Genomic DNA, 17141 nt, shown 5'->3' with positions numbered 1-17141 from the left:
TTGTCGAGTCAAGTGGTCTGCTTCAAACAAGGAAAGAGAGAATGACTCCAGTTTGATTAGGGTGTGGATGGGGTCCTCGAAGCCACTGTTAGGGATGATGCAGACCAGAGGCTCTGGTCAATGTGTACCATCATCATCAGCATTGCCTGTGAAAGGTTTGGCACCATGTGTGCTTCAAAGAATAGATGGATCACTATCTCAGTTACACCCATGGTGACAGAGCAAGGGAGCCAGATTTGGGGCACTTGAGGGTCTTGATTACACCACCAGAACCCAACTCCCAGCTTATCATCAAGGAGCCCACACTGAAGGAGTTCCAGGGGGGTGTGAGAGCAGCCAGGACTACCTCAGCACCTGGATCTAGTGGAGTGCCATACATGGTCTACAATAAGTGTCCCAGGCTTTTGCACTGATTATGGAGGATCATCAAGGTGATCTGGAGAAGGGGTAAGGTGGCCCAGCAATGGAGATTTGCAGAGGGTGTGGATTCCAAAGGAGGAAAACGTGAGTAACATTGAACAGTGCAGAACAATCTCAGTCCTCAGTGTCGGAGTCAAAGTATTTTTCAGTAGTGTTGCCGGACACCTGACAGAATTCCTCCTGTTGAACTCCTACATTGACACACCAGTGCAGAATAGGGGATTCCTGAAGTTTCTGAGTTGTCACCTAGCTGGTCTTAGAGGTGTGGGAAGGTAAAGGAGACCCAGTGGTTCTGTGGTTGGACCTCGCCAGTGCTTATGGGTCAATTCCATATAAGTTGATGCAAACAACACTGGATCAACATCATGTTCCAGGCAAGATCAGGGACCTTTTTTGGACTATTACAGCTGCTTCAGTCTGAGAGTCACCTCTGGAAGGAACAACATCAGCATGGCATTGGCCAGAGAAGGGCATTATCACTTTTTGCACTATTTCAGTGATTTTATTCACTCTTGCTGCTGGAAATGTGCAGAGGACCCCTGAACAAGTCCTGGGTGCCACGGTCCCTTATCGGAGGTTTCATGGACAACCTGACGGTGACGACTACACCAGTGGATCCTCTAAGGCCTTGAACGACTCATCACCTGAGCCCGGATTAGTTTAGACTTCAGGGGGCTGCTCCACTGTGGATTAAGTGGGGCTATTCTCAGAACACGCAAGCTGCTTGGACAGAACCTTGGATGCAACCCAGCCGGGGGTGATCAAACTCTGTGTGTCTGTTTAAAGACCTGAAACAAACTAAACCTATGTCAACCTGTCACATAACATCTGAGTTTGTATCAAAAGTCCATTCAGTAAATTTCAGGGTAAAAAGTTTAAAAAGTTCAAAACATCAGTGAAGTGTTGTGGTGAGGATGTTCCAGCAGGGAATGCCATTCTGCTATATATAGGGTCTTTAATTAAACATTCCTGTTGTATTATTATTATGGAACAACAGCATAGAAACATTTTCAAAATTGTTCAAAATGTATCAGACCCATACATGCATGCATGCACAATACAAGTGTGCCTAATTACAGCCATGAAAAAGCTAAAACTTAATGCAAGCTTTTGGAATTACTTGTAAATTCACCAACACGATGTGACCTAACATTTACAGTAATTGAAGAGTTCATTTGCAAAAACAGATATCTCCATTTGAATTTATTAAATCTTTTCAAATTTTTTTGAATTTACTTTATATTTATTTCTATTTTTTATATGTTTATTTAGCCTGGCATAATGTTTATTATCCTAAATCATGCTTTGTTTGTGTGTGTATATAAAGGTGTGTGTACTCCAAGCTGTATCAGTGAAAAAGATGTATTTATTTTAAGGATGGCTTTTATCTGTTTTTGCAAATGAACTCTTCAATTGTAAACCATCCATTGTAAGTCTGACTGCAGCTGTTGACCAATTGATGTATTTGTTCTGAAGGATCTATGAGAGGGTGGTGGAGATCCCCTACATGGACATACCTGAGGATGCTTCCCTATGGCTAGGACAGAGGAACAGTGCTCACGGCTTCTTCAAGGTCAGCCTTGTTTAAAAAACTTCCCTAACAGCATACCTGAACTTTTTTGCACATTGTAATTTGTGACATCACTTAGTGATGAATGATCCATAGTGCTGAAAGTACATATTGCATCTTGGTTCTAGCACCATGTTTTCATCCCATGATCAATCTTGATTTGCATCTCCACCTCCTTGTTTGGCTTGTTTGGTTTTATTTATTATGGCTGCTGGATTTAATTGCATACATTTCTCAAGACTTGCCATTTTAATTTTAGGGTTGCTGTGCCTACCCTAGGAATTGACATTTTTTTTTCATCATTGTTTGTTCCTTCCCCTTAGCCTGCTGCTAAGCCCAGTGTAATTATCCCAGCAACCCTCACTGATTTGGGAGAAATCATTAAATAGCCTCTGGACTATGCTCATTAAGCTTAGTCTATCGCCTATTGTTTATCTGACATGGAGACATATATTGCCTCTCCCCAGTCTGGCCTACACTTCAGAATGTCCCAGCTGGGGAGGCATGTTGCACACAATGTTGGTTTATCAACAGCTGTAACTATTTTAATCAGTCTGGTGGTGGCAAGCTTTCTATTAGATAGTGACATCTATGGTAGGTTTTGTATAGAGGGTGTGTATGCCTGTGTGTATGTGTGTATCTGACCATCCGTGTGCTTTGCATATCTGTCCTAGCTGTTGAATTTCCTCCGTGTTAATTTGCAGATGAAAGAAGACTTGGAGGTCACCCACTAATCTTGTCACGTAGCAACGTCTCTCCTTGCTTCTCTCTCTGAAGCCCTGATTAGTGGCTAGGAACGGCACATTTCCTTTTAAAACACACGGCTTCATTAGTGCACGCACACTTACACACATACTCAGTCTTTGTCTATATGTGGGTGTCAGTTGAAGACAAGACAATTACATCCTTAACAATGATAGTGGATACTTTTATCAGAATGAGCATATCTGTTCCTCCACTTAACAGGTCAATAAGCATCTTTTCTGCAGCTTAATTTATAAATATGGTTAAATTGGTTGTGGTTAAATATGGGTAACTATTATATGCGATCCAATTATTTTGCACTATTTCATCAGTGCTGTGTTACTGATGTTTGTGCATGATGTTTTTTATTGTTATACATAGAGCTGGGCGATATGGACAAAATTATGACCAAAGAGGTAGAGGAAAATAATAAAATAGCTACAACAGTCTAATATAAGTTCAGAAAATCACATCTCATTACTGTAACAAGGCCTTTAAACGTAGGAAAAGACAACACTGATGCCATATCATGATAAATCGGAGACAATATCTAGGCTTTTATCACGATATTGATACTGATAAAATGCTGAGCCCTAATTATACATTATAACTGATTATACATTATAAGTGATTCCAAATGTAACAAGCATCTGCAAATGACCAAACTGTTGAAACGTGTAAATAATAGAGATTTTATTCTCTGTTATTTTTAGGTGGGATCAGTTCCCAGGTGTCATAAATCTTTCATTCTTTGCAATTGGTGGAAAATCCAGCTTTTGAATTCATCAGATGAGCAATGAATTGACTCTAAATACGCATTTCCATTGGAGATGGGGCCACTACTGAAATTTTACGTGTTACTGCATGCTTGTTGTACTACATATACCCGACACTGATATAGGGGAATTTTTTCTAAAATTCAGAATGTCCTCTCCTTTCATCTACTGAATGGTGCATGTCATAGTCTGGTGAGCAGTTGTTTGAAAGGGATAAGTTTTGTGTTAGAGTACCATTTGATTTAAAACAGCATAGGCTACAGTAGTCACTGCGGTACTTACAGTCACAGCATAAGAATAGCTCCAAGATGGGAAATGTGTATGATAGCTACAAATGTATGTATAGTGTCTCTGGTTTCATTACTATTTTAATAGACACAACTCCTATCTTCTTCCATTTCAGCCATGAAAAATCAGCAAATCATTTCCCCAGGATTTTAAATTTATGGCCGGTAAATTGAAGTGGCAAGACAATTTTAAAACAATTTCTCCTAAGTTGCACTGCTCCACTTCTGTATGGGAAATAAATGCACTCAAGGAATGGAATGGGCCAGGTTACCATGGCGACAGAGTGTATGTGTGTGTGTGTGTGTGTGTGTGTGTGTGTGTGTGTGTGTGTGTGTATGTGAGTGTGTGTGTGTGTGTGTGTGTGTGTGTGTGTGTGTGTGTGTGTGTGTGTGTGTTTGGGGTTCGGCCACAGGACGAAAGGCTATCAAATGGGACCTTTGAATCAAATTGAATCTGTATCTCCTGGTTATGCTTATCAGGGGAGATTGGGGGAAAAATAAAAATTGCTTCTGCGTGCAAGACTCTCACATCATTGGTTCACTTAGCACCCTGTTTGTGTCCAGTTATGAGATGGTTTGTGAGAGTGACAGCCTAGGAAACAGAAGTAACCTGCCACTTTCTCTCTCATCGCAGATTGACAAAATGATTTACCACTGACTATCAGATAATTTACCAATATTACATTGTGCATAGTTCCTTATTTTAACCAAGGCTCTTGTAAATCACTTTGTTGGTTTGTGTTTGCATGTTGTGTTTCATTTTCGCTCATGTGGTAAATGTACTCATAGAGACCACATCCCACCCTGTCAGCATCCTCATCCACTTACTACATGCTTCATCTCATTAATCAAATGTGGCACTTTATAATTATGTGAAGTGATATAACAATGTATTTTTTGTGATGCAATCTTTTGCAGGGAGTGATGCAGGACGTGGAGATCCTGGTGATGCCACAGGGTTACATCTCACAGTGTCCAGATCTTAACAGAAGTGAGTACTTCTTACTTTAAGGCAACATTTCAATCATAGTGTCTTTGAACCCTTCTTTACCCCTAAATTGCATGTAATTTATCCTACCAGACTCTCTGTGGTCTTTATTTTCTTAGATAACACCCATTCTATTCTGTATAAAGTGTGAAGTGTTTTGAAACTGTAGTGAAATGAGTTGTCACAGAGGTTAATTCAAAAACAGGGCTGTCACAGACTTTAATATTAACTTTGGAAAGTTGACTGAGTGTCTTTGATTTACCTGTTGAATAGAGAAAACGGGTGTTGGTGCATCAAGGTAAATGTTTCAGGCACAGCTAGGAGACTAGGACAAGGAGTTTGATGAGTAGAAGATTATTTGCTCACAGCTTTCTTAAATATTTCACACCCAACATTAGTAATGAGTATCTAAAACAGTAGATGTTTGAAGTTTTAGTTTTTTTTTTTTTTTAAACACTCTTGTTGCTTTTAGTTATATTTAAAGAAATCCCCTGAAACCACCAGTCAAACCAGGCCACGAAGCATCAGACTTGCCTGAAAAAGACCTGCAGCAGTCAATGGATTTTGGCATGGTTATGCTAATGCAGGCTATCAAAAACTCTGAACAGAGTGTTGGGCAAAACTGATTTAACCATTTCTTCATTGTTAAGTGAGCTTCATAACAAGATGGACAATACTTCAAGTGAACTGCAGGCTGAAGTGAACCGTTTGTGAGAATGCAATTTCAAGAGCCTAGCCCTGTGACTGAAAAGCAGTATTGAACAATATGACTTTCCTGCTGGCTTTTGAGTACTGCAGGCCTCTTCTTATTCTGTGGCCATAGTTTTATCATTTTAATTTTGACAGTTATTTATTTTAAAGCATGGTAGTGCAGTGGTCAGTGCTGTCGCCTCACAGCAAGAAGGTTCTGGGTTTGATTCCCGGCTGGCCAGCCAGGGTCCTTTTCTGTGTGTTTACATGTTCTCCCCGTGTCTGTGTGAGTTTCTGCTGGGAGCGCCGGTTTCCTCCCACAATCTAAGGACATACAAGTTAGGTGAATTGGAGATGTTAAAATTGCCCCTAGGTGTGACTGTGCTTGTTTGTCTGTCTGCCTTGTGATGGTCTGACAACCTGTCTAGGGTGCTCCGCTTGCCTTCTGCCCAGTGAGCACTGGGATCGGCTCCAGCAACCCCCCAAAACCCTTACTAGGATAAGTGGTTTGGAAAGTGAATGAACGAATGAATATTTTACATTAGTCAGAAGCACTTCAAATAATTGTATTCAAAGTCTTTTCGTAAATTTTTTAAAATGACAGGACATTATGCTAAAACTACTGTTGCATTTCTGAGCTGCTTTGGCTTATTGTTCTGGCCAGTCCCATTGCTTGCATTACGGTCTTTGCTCTTTACTAATATTTTATAATAAGTAAGCATAATTTGTAACACTATATTAACTTTACACCTGAAACAATACAAAGGATAAAATATGCCCCAAGTATGTAGACATTAAAGCCCGTCAATGAACACTATGACCTGCTCAGTGCATCACCGGTTCACACCATAGATTCACGATGAGATCAGTTGAAACTTGCAGCTAGCCTACCTGCCATTTTCAACCAATGAGACTACACGAGACGGCATATCGTTTCCATAGCAACGGCTCTCTTTACTTCAACGTTTCTGTCAGCTTTCTGTAGCTGGAGAGTTTGTAGCTCCATGCTGCCTTGAGAGGAACGGGACGTCAGAGTATCATCTAGCCTATAAAATTTCGCCAGCACAGCGTTTACTGTGTCAGCTCAGGAAAATGGATGCCCTTTTCCTTGCTATTCCCTGTGGAGGAAATTAAGAGTTCCTTTGTGTTCAAAGCATTAATATCTCCAGAGGTTACACCATAATTTTTTTTACAAAATTAACTGGTTTTAACAAAAGGCACAGTCACTCCTATCAAAGTCCAATTCTGAATTGGTGGTCTTACAGTATATGATCCATAAGTCTGCTTTGTCTTGAAGCGTGCACTAGTTCAATTTCCATAGCACTTGTCCATAATAACATTAATAACTTAGTTTTTAAACCTGTTTAAACCTTTTCAAAATTTTAATAACTGTCTGTCCTGTGCAGGTGCAGCAAGTCTGTCTGCCATGACTTTGATGCTTTGCAACTCAACACATCAGTGAAAGGGCAAAGCACATCAGTAGCCTGTCAGTCTTATAAATCTTGACATCAAGGTTCAAGTCTCAAGTTAGCTCTCATTAAAAATATGATTGTAACTGGAAGAATACCCCCCAACCTACCGCTTACTTAAGTCCACTGATAATCCACTGATAATAACATGGTAATCTGTCGGGCTATTGTTATTTTTATCAGCATTTTTATCAGTCTTTACTTTCCTTGAATGCTCTGCTTATAAAATGTCATTTTCTGTAGGTGGCGCTCTATGCTTTGTCTGTTCAGACATGGCAGCTATTGCAGCTCATGTTACCCTCCAAGCTGCCTTGTGTTTGTATAATCTCAATCTATTGAGTTGTATCAGTCGGCAATAGAAGGTAGCAAAACAGACATTTATTTATATCAAAACATTGCTCAGTGATGCAAGTATTGCAGATCTATTGAGTCTTATTTGTACTAACTGAAAATAAACATCATCTCAGTGCATTCCATCATATCTTGTGTATTGTACTCAAACTGTCTCTTACATCCCAGCATGCCCAACCTGCAATGATTTCCATGGATTGGTGCAGAAGATCATGGAACTGCAGGATATCCTTGCCAAAACATCCAGCAAGGTAATGCCATATGAAATAAAGTATGGGAAATTTGGGATTTAGTTAGTTTTAGTCTTTCAATCCAAGTTTACCCATATGAAAACAAGAATGTGTGCTTTAATTTTTTTGTCATTACTGTTTGTGCTATAAATACTCATGAGCTGCGATGAAATGTGTTTTTGTCATTGAGTTTCCCTGCAACAGGCGGTTAGATTGATACAGTGATCATGTGTGTAGAAGCCACTAATGGTGTCTAACCATGGAACATTTTTGCATTTTTCATCTGATAACATTTTTGGGTTGCTGTTTAAGCAGTTCTTACTACATGTGAATATAGACAGATGATGAGGCTCAGTCTCTTCTTCTTCTTCCCTGCTTCTCGCCTTTGTGTTTTTTTTTGGTCGGGGTGGCTTGAGCAGCTGTCCAGGGCGGAGGAGAAGATGAATGGGCTGGATGGCTGCTATTGTGAGCGAACCTGCAGCGTCAAGGGGGTCGTCTACAGGGAGGATGAGGGCTGGACAGATGGCTGCAGGAACTGCACATGCACGGTGGGGCTTCACACACGTTTGCATGTGTGTGTATGTGTGTGTGAGAGAGAGAGATAGAGAGAGAGAGATGGATCAGGGGAGAACACTCAAATTTAATTGTGTCTCGAGTGCTCTGTGTGTGTATGTGTGCTTGTGTGTGCAAGGGTCTGTTGGGTGTGCGTGTGTGTATGTATGTAGGCTATCAATAAAATAAATAAAGTGGGTTTACAGGTGGGTTTACATGTGCATGCAAGTATGTGCAATGTGAGTGTGTGTATGCATGTGTGCATGTATGAATGTTTGGTGCATTTCTGTGTGTTTGCATGCTTATATGTTAATATGTGTTTGGGGAATTAAGTAAATTGCTTGTGTGCATGGGAGTGTGTATATGTGTGTACAATTGTCTGTGCATATATGCATTTACACACATAACCAGCACTCCCATTGTGAGTCTGGCCTTTTGTTTTGCTCCCCTGTTCATCAAGTGTGTGCGTGGTGATGTCGGCTCGGGGAGGTGGGTGGTGGTGGGTGGGTGTGTGGAGGGGGGTGGAGGGTCGGAGGGGGTTGGGGATAAGGAGGGGCAGAGTGCAGGAGCCCCATTGTTGACGGCTTACTTTCTCATTATTTACTTGGATTAGAGGAGGGTTGCCCCAGTTACCCAAGAAAAGATACTGTATTGAAAACATGCACAGTACCCAGGATTAGACACGTCAGCAACAGTACTTAGTAATGCTGGATTCTCTCAAGGGTCTACTTTGCTTTGCACTAAGTGTGAATAATTGCAAAAAGAGAATTAGAAGCGATTGGAGATTTGGCCTCGTGCCACATCAGCAAACAGATTTCACCCTCTGTCACTCTCCCTGGCTTTGGAACACGAATCCCATCCGCAGCCACTGAACCCCGCCACCTAGCCAGTGAGATGTGTTGTGCACCTTTACCCAACTTGCAACAGCAGAAATCACATATCTCTCAGTACATCGCATGTAATTGCTCGTGACAGATGATAATTATCATAAGGGATTTGCTCTGCCCACTCATCCAGTGGAACCGTGTGTTGCCGATTCTGGGCTGCAATTAAAGAATTAGATGGGATATGTTCGTTACCTTATGTGTGGCAATTAGCTGTGACCTTTCAAATCCAAAGGTCATGCATTAAGATGTTATCAATTATGTGGATCAGTTTCATAGATGTTCCATATTGCAGAGCTTTCATCCATGGTAGCAGTGTTAATTATCAGCACAGCTGGGGAACGCAGGAGATAGCATTTAAAGACATTACACACAATTATCCGTGTTCTTGACATTGCTGTGTACATCTCCTTTATGACTAAGTCTGTGGCAAAGGGGTTGGGTCTGACTGCGGATGCCGTTTACAATGAAGTGCTGTGCTTCTCTTTCTCCACCAGAATGGCACGGTGCAGTGTGAGGCCATCTCCTGCCCTCCCCCTCAGTGCCCATCAGGCACAGCGCCTGCCTACGTAAAGGGTGCCTGCTGCAAGGAGTGCCAGCGTGAGTGGAGTACCCTTAACCTCCTCACCCTCCTACACTCCTACAATCATGTACACAATCACACCCAAGCTCACACACACATGCACAACACCAAAGCAATCTCCACCACCACCAGATTTAGAGCATGCATCACGCCTCCACAAGGGCTGCCTGACAACTGACCAGGGCTCTGCAGTGTTGCTAAGCTACCTCCTAACATGCCTCCTGAGATGGGTCCATCCTTTTGCATATACATAGTCCAATCAATTATTCACTAGCAGGCTTCAAAACACAGATGGCCACCAGTCACACAGACAGGAGCCAATAAATCTGGGATCGCAGCATGTGATGTAAACTAGTTCCTATTTATGGAAAACAGGGTGAGATTGTGAGTAAAGTGAAGAAGAAAGAAAGCGTTTCAAACGCTTGGAATGATGCAAAAAGCCTCTTTTTGTGCAGAATATGAAACATTTAGATAAATGACCATTGTTTTTTTTTTCTTCTTTGTTTTGTTTTTTTTTAAACTTATGAACGTTGATATGGTCTTGCTGGATAAATAATTCTGTTTCATCACATATCTACATAGATGGTCTGTTTTTCCAGACTATAAGACTATGAGCTCAGTGCTGAACTCTTATTATCCTCTTCACCGCACGACTCTGCATCTCATATTCTCTCTATTCCCCTTTCAGTAGAAATGGATTTCAGAGGATATTAGCTTTACTCACCCCTACATTCTTCTGATATTGACCCAAATGACCCCACAGAGATGTGACGCATTTGCTCTTTAAAAGCAATAAGAGCTGCATTGTTCCTGTCAACCTATGGAGCATGGAAATGGAAAATCTAGCATGTAGCTGAAGGATTTTATAAGGTCCATTCAGTGCCAATAAGATATACTCTTAATAACTTATGCTTTTTCCTGGGGTTCAAAGATAGCTACATACCATATGAGTGGTACAAGCATGTAGCATACTACAAAGTATTTTTAACAGACCTTGCTCTGTATCTTCTGTAAATTGAACTCACTTTAGAACTTGCTCACTACACACTCCCACACACCGCTGCTGCTGCTGATCCTTGTGCTTCCCTCCAAGAGCTAGACCAGAATTAACTCTTTCTCAACAAGAAACCGTAGCTCAGGACTGTAATCAGGTTGTGTTGGCTTCATTTTCACTTACCCAGGGGTCACGGCTGCAACAGGATGGTTTAAAGTATGACTCCTAATCTGTTGTTGTGTTAGATAAATATAAACAAGTAATCCCCTTTAACTCAATACCCCTGTGTTCACCAATCTCAACGAGGTAGACAAACACACAGCTAATTACGCATGCTCTGGCTTTGGAGAGATGAGTACCGCCTGTTTCCCACTACGCCTTGCTCTCCAAATTAAAGCCTTATCTCACCATGCAAGGCCTTGCGGGGAGGAGTTCTGAGTCTGTTTTTGATGATCTGTCAAGTACTCTGTCAAATGGCTCTCTCAGAAGTCCCTCCCTTTCATGATATGCCACTTTGTTATAGGGCCTGACCTAAGGTGTCAATCATTTTTCTTCCTCAAACCTGTCTGACTTTGTCTGACCCCCACTGCTCATCACACAGAGACTTTCTGCCCAACTGATTATTCTTGTACCGCTCCCCTAGAATATCAGTGGGTTCATCGTACAATTGCAGTGATGTGTGTTTTCTCTCTGTGTATGTCAGTTGTTGCAGCTGCTGCATTGTAGTTCCAGTAGCAGTGCTTGATTTGGTTTGTTTTGACAAATCTGATAATGAGACAACGATGAGACAGAACAAATGTGCCATACTCAACTTCCTCCTTGCTATTGTTGATGCTCGTCGGATGCATTCAATCAGCAAAGTCCAGTGAACAGTTCCGCATTCACATATATCAGTCCACTAAATTTCACTTTTTTTTTTTTTTATTGCAAACCAGTTTGATGTATTTGGGTTGTGGACATTAGAAGTTGATTATTAAGTTGCGGCAAAGCTGCGATGTGTCCATCTAAATTTTTGCAACTTTTCCCCTACTGTTTGCAATAAAAACAAGAAATTAAAAAATGCAAATTAAGTGGAGCCTCTAGACTGACATATGCGAATGTTCATCTGTTCACTGAATTTTTGTTAATGCATCTGCGGATTTAACTTACTAACAAACCAAACATATAATGTGTAAATAAAATCGTGTTATGGATTGGTACTGTGTATGCATGTGTTCCATTGCGTTAATGCCTGCATGTCTGTCTGTGTGTGTTTGTGTATCCTGATTCCTGATGATTTCTCTGTGTCTGCTACTAGCTGTTTGCCTGTTTGGTGGGAGAGAGCTGGTGGAGGGGGATCAGAGAGCTGTGCGTGACTCCTCTGGCAGATGTCTGCTGCTTGAATGCAGGGTAAGTCGTGTTAACACACATACACACAGAGCACAGAGAAAAACACTTACATTCCCAATTCCAAATTATTTTAATGATTTTAAACTCCACTTTACAAGCAGACGCAACAATAACTCGTATAGCTAAGCACTTCAGCTCCATTAATTTCCATGTCGCGGTGCATTACGGCTTGCTAAATACTCATTCCATAGCAGCGCTGGCCCATCCCAGGAGGCTAAATCGAGCCTTAATCAACCAGTGTGTTAGGCTGTCCATCTGAGCAGAATTTATTGATCCAGCTTGTTAGGTTGTTTTACATGAGTTAAAGAAAAGAGCCAAACACTCCTGACTGACTTAACATGTAGGGGGCCAGAGCAGTACACCTATCAATCATGAGATACCACAGGCATTGTTCAATACCTATCCTCAGATCCCACAGTGCTTCCAAATTGTTTTTCAAACCCCCTTAATTATACAGAGCATTTGCTTTTGTCTCCTTGGAGCAGCAGATGGGTGGGTTTCTCACTCTTGGGGGCAATTCACTTGATCGCATCATGCCAGGCAAGCCCAATCAATCACAGAAAAGTGATATGAGGTTTATAATCACCCAGGTCTATCATATAATCCGGCTCCCCCATGAATCCTGCAAAGCTGCAATAGACACTGGAGTTTGGGACAGCTGTCTGGCTGGTTTGCCCACACCTGGCCCATCTGTAGTCCCAGGTAACTGACTGGCAGTCCCAGGCAGATCAAAGGAACTGGGACGGGGAGCGCTGTCAGTCAGCCTACTGCTGCAGACTCCTGCAGGCTCCCCCTGACAGCTGCTTGTCACGCCTCTGATCTCCTGTCTGCCTATTGGCTGCAGGGGGGTGCAGGTTTTGGGTGGTGGGAGGTGAGAAGATGGGTAAAGTGGGGAGATGGTAAGACTTGCTTGATAAGTTGTATGTTAACTTTTAGGGAAAGTGTTTTTTCAGAATGTTACACATGCTTGAGGTCGATGTATATAGCATTAAGGATGATAGTGAACATATATGTTTCAGCTGCAGCCGTGACACCTCATAGAGCGATCTTAAAAACAAATTGGTGCAGGATTAGCTTCATATTGCCTCCTGTTTGCATTGTAAAATGATAAAAAGCCATCACATGGTAACTTTCCGCTGACAAAACAGCGCGTGTGTCATAAATAGCTTCAGAAGGCCTGTTGTCTTTGTCTTACTGTGTCTGCTGTTAATGACTTGGAGTAAGCATCAGTCAGAGAGACAGGGATGAGATCATTAGAGAGACCTGCCAAAGACATGCTGGGAAAAGGAACTCCCTAATCAGGTTGTACACTCTGACTAAACACACATGCAGGGATAATCCAGAAGATTGATTCCAAAGGATTCTCTGTTTGTATTACAAAAATATATCCTGAATCATGGTCTATAACATTCAGATAATACGATAAGAGAATAGGAAAGGTTTACTCTTCCAGAAGTAGTACCAAGTCCAGACGCAGCTGCTATTGACCAATGATTATGTCAGAGTAATTGGGTTGTAATGAACAAAGAGGGAGGAAGGAGAGCAAGAGAGTGAGTGAAGGAACACAATAGATGGATAATTACCTTCATAATTACATCCAGGCCTTATCAAATGACGGGGAGCAGAGCAGACCTAGGATGCAGCTCATGGGGATTGTGTCTCTGACCGTTTCAGGACAGGACGATGCATCGAGTGGCCCTCAGTGAGCCTTGTCCTGAACTCAACTGTCCAGAGTCAGAGCAGATCACGTTGATTGACAGATGCTGCAAAGTCTGCAGAGGTACGGAGGACGATGTGTTGTCTTATTCTAGTGACATGATTACTCTCAGCTGTTATTTACTCAGGCAAGTTATCTAAGATCTTATTCTAATTCATATAGCAACGTTGCTGGAGCAGCTCTGGAGTCTAAAAATAGTTTGCAAATGAAATTGGGTACATCAAGTGAGCCTGTAATTTTCTCACCTTATAATAAGTTAATAATAATCTTGATTGCTTATAAGATCGATGCCTTAGTGACATCCAAGTAGAAATTTGTTTTCATAGCCTGTAGACTGCTAAACGTAATACAAGCCACAGACAATTCACAGAGCACAGGCATATAGACATATAGGCTCTAGAATATGCAAAAACAAATGTAGCAAAAGTAGTACAAGACGTTATTGAGAAAATTTGTTGAGAGCTGTGCTGGCAGAGGCCAAAAAAGCCTTGCCAAAGTAAGCTTTTTTTCTGATGTGTATGGTAACTCATTCTCGAAATCTTATTTGTTCATGTTACTCAGTCATGCTCATTGGCACTTTTAGCTCTGAGCAAATGCATTTCCAGTGAGAGTGTTCTGTTTTTGTGTGATGAATCTGAAATCAGCAGTAACAGTGACCAATTTATTGTGCACCTAACATTGTGCGCCTGTGAAAGAGGTGATCGTCTGAATGCTTTGTGAAAAGGGAGTCTCACAATAACATAACCTTTCAATTGCCTCTTTCAATTATCCATTCATCATTCTGTCTCTCCTCGTCTGTCTCCTCTGGGTCTCAACCTTTTCCTCACCGTCCCTCCTGCAGGTCATGACTTCTGCCTGGAGGGCCACAGCTGCATGGAGCACTCTGACTGTGTAAACCTGGAGACAGGAGACTGCTGTGTCTGTAAGGATGGCTTCCGCCCACTGCGAGATGATAACGCCTACTGTGAAGGTACAGCGAGGCTCTGAAGAGTGAACCCTGATTTTTAAGCTGAAGTTTCTTTGCCCTCCAAGAGTGGCTGAGTGTTTGGTCGGCTCTAGTGAAAATGGCTGTGTTGAATCGAAGAGGTCATGGGAGAAGCATGCTCCGTGCCCTCTCTTTTCTAAGGGCATGATTCATTTGATTCAGTGTTCTTGCTTCACTGCCGAACATGCTGGTGCTGTCATGTTGTTCAATCAGGGCTTCTTTTCCTACCTTAAGAACAAGTCATTTGTGGCAATTCATGCTTGTACAGTGTGGAAAACAAATTCCACAGACATTGAAATTGCCTGAGCTATAGGTAATCCATCACACTTTTGTAAAAGTTTCTCTTGTTTTGCTGTTATTTCATTGTGCCCGAGTCGAACGCCTTCATATCAGAGTGCACGTTACGTCACGCTCTGCTTGCTGTGACTCACCTGACACCCACAGGAGGAAATGTAGCCCTCCGCCAGGAAATGATCCCTCAAAATATATCTCCTCACAATATTGTCATGGCCACGTCTTCTTATTTTGGGTGTCTTTGTTAACCCAGGAGAGCAGTTGATTTCAAATTAGGTTTAACACAGTTTTAGAGATGGCAAAAATGATGTAGATGTTAAAAGAATTAATTGGAGCATGCACTGTGAAGTGATTGCAGATATAGACAGTAGCAAATGGGCTTTAAACTCTCATTGACAGTGGATTTTTTTTTTGTTTGTTTGTTTTTAGTTGCAGAACCTAAATCCGCTTTAACCCTAAGTTATGTTACTTACTTACACTTAACTCATAGTAAAACTTGTGTGTCCAGATGCTGTGTCCATATCATGCTGTTGTCACATAATCCTTTTGTGATGGAAGAACATAATCTCGGCTTCATTTATGTCCACAACACGGAATGTGCATTCATGGCCTTTTCCCATCATAGACTGTGTTATTTGTCTTCATGGTCGGTTAATTCAGATATGATAGAAAACATGCTGAAGGTCTTTATGTCTCCGTGTATTCAGTGCCTCTCTGCTGGGACAGTATGAGTGATATTTCCTACGTGGAGAGCGATTAAAACCATGCCATCCATCACCAGCCAGAGCTTTCATTACTAATTGTATACGAAAGACTCAGATGTCTCCATCCATATTGCAAATTCCAGTAAAACACAGTGTGATGGATCATTGCATCGCTGTGCTTTTATAAAAACAGATGATGCTTTGCTTGATTGCCGTTTGGGCAACCCACTTTAGATGCATGAAATACATGCACTCTACTTAGTTGAGCAGATTATTTCACGTGGCCTGTGCTATGCAGAAATGTGCTTGCATGTTCAGAGTTCAAACATTCACACGCTAATTTGATGGTGCTTCAGCTGGATACCTCCTCTGACATCTTGCCTGATGTTTCCCGAAGCTAAGTTAAACACATCGTTAAAGGAAAAAAGAAAAAAAAAAAAAAAAAAAAAAAAAAACAGAGAAAAATCAAAGGGAAGATGACATTATCATATGCAATGCTCTCGTGCAGTAATGTTTGCAGTAAACATTAAGCCACTATTCTAGTTCATTTGTGGAATTATTAAGCAAACATGAGACCAGGTAAAAGTTATTACACTGTAAAAACAATCTCCTTATAGTAATACATAATTTAATGTTATGTTCAGTGTTAAAATCATTTTTGTTTCAGGGAAAATCTGCCAGTTGGATGAAGTAATCCTGCTTATTTCTAGCATATTTTAATTTGTTTCAGTTTTTTTTTTTTTCTGGGATCAAGTATAAATATGCTGAGAAAGGCGGAATAAGGCAGAACAGCCCACTAGTATCAACGCAAAATCATTTGATTCAAGAAAATTCTGGAAGCAAACTGATTAGCATTGGAAATAAGAGAGAATATCCCACTGGCAGACTTTTTCACTTGTTTAAACAAAAACAAGACACTGAATACAAGACTAATTGTTATTTAACTAAAAATAAATTAGACTTGTTAAGACAGATTTTTTTTTCACAGTGTATAGGTATTTCAGCAGATGGCCTTGATAGCCACACTGTCGACAAGCCGTCAACAACTGCTGCCTTGGACTTTCTTTGTGTGTGTGCATGTTTGTGCGCATGCATTTGCATGTGAAAGTACCTTTTTTATCTGTTGTCCATGCCAACATTCTAATTTGTTTTCAGTCACCTTCATCGAGATGGGGTAAATGTGCCCGTCTAGGTCCAGTGCATAATTTTTTATTGCTGTAACCAGGGAAGGAAATCACATATGAAAGAGCAGCAGTTTCTGACCTCTCCGGTTCTCATACTGACATATAGAATATGAGCATTTGGAAAGTTAATAAGCCTGTCTTAGACAACCTACGTAATTGAAGATTCCATCAGGATTTTTTAATTGTCTTATATTAATGGGGAATACTGCTTTGGACTGTAGGTTATGCTACCATAGCAATGATGGCATCACTCACCATAATGGGGTGTGATGTGGTAATGCATGGCTCTCCTTAAAAATCACTGAGATGCGTTTTGACACTCAGTTCCCA

General features: G+C 41.2%; 1 protein-coding gene across 1 annotated transcript in view; it reads left to right on the top strand.

Annotated features, from left to right (window-relative positions):
* Window positions 1-17141, top strand: part of nell2a (neural EGFL like 2a) — a 71551-nt gene that overhangs the window by 13182 nt on the left and 41228 nt on the right. The window contains exons 5-12 of the mRNA XM_030054184.1: window positions 1897-1993; window positions 4716-4788; window positions 7464-7546; window positions 7945-8073; window positions 9459-9561; window positions 11836-11927; window positions 13602-13707; window positions 14486-14614. Coding sequence (XP_029910044.1) covers window positions 1897-1993; window positions 4716-4788; window positions 7464-7546; window positions 7945-8073; window positions 9459-9561; window positions 11836-11927; window positions 13602-13707; window positions 14486-14614 — 812 coding nt within the window. The remainder of the gene's footprint in view (window positions 1-1896; window positions 1994-4715; window positions 4789-7463; window positions 7547-7944; window positions 8074-9458; window positions 9562-11835; window positions 11928-13601; window positions 13708-14485; window positions 14615-17141) is intronic.

Source organism: Myripristis murdjan, chromosome 6, assembly GCF_902150065.1.
Source record: "Myripristis murdjan chromosome 6, fMyrMur1.1, whole genome shotgun sequence".
In the NCBI taxonomy this organism is placed as follows: domain Eukaryota; kingdom Metazoa; phylum Chordata; class Actinopteri; order Holocentriformes; family Holocentridae; genus Myripristis; species Myripristis murdjan.
Note: the sequence above shows the minus strand (reverse complement) of the source record. Positions and strands in the feature narration are given on the sequence as shown.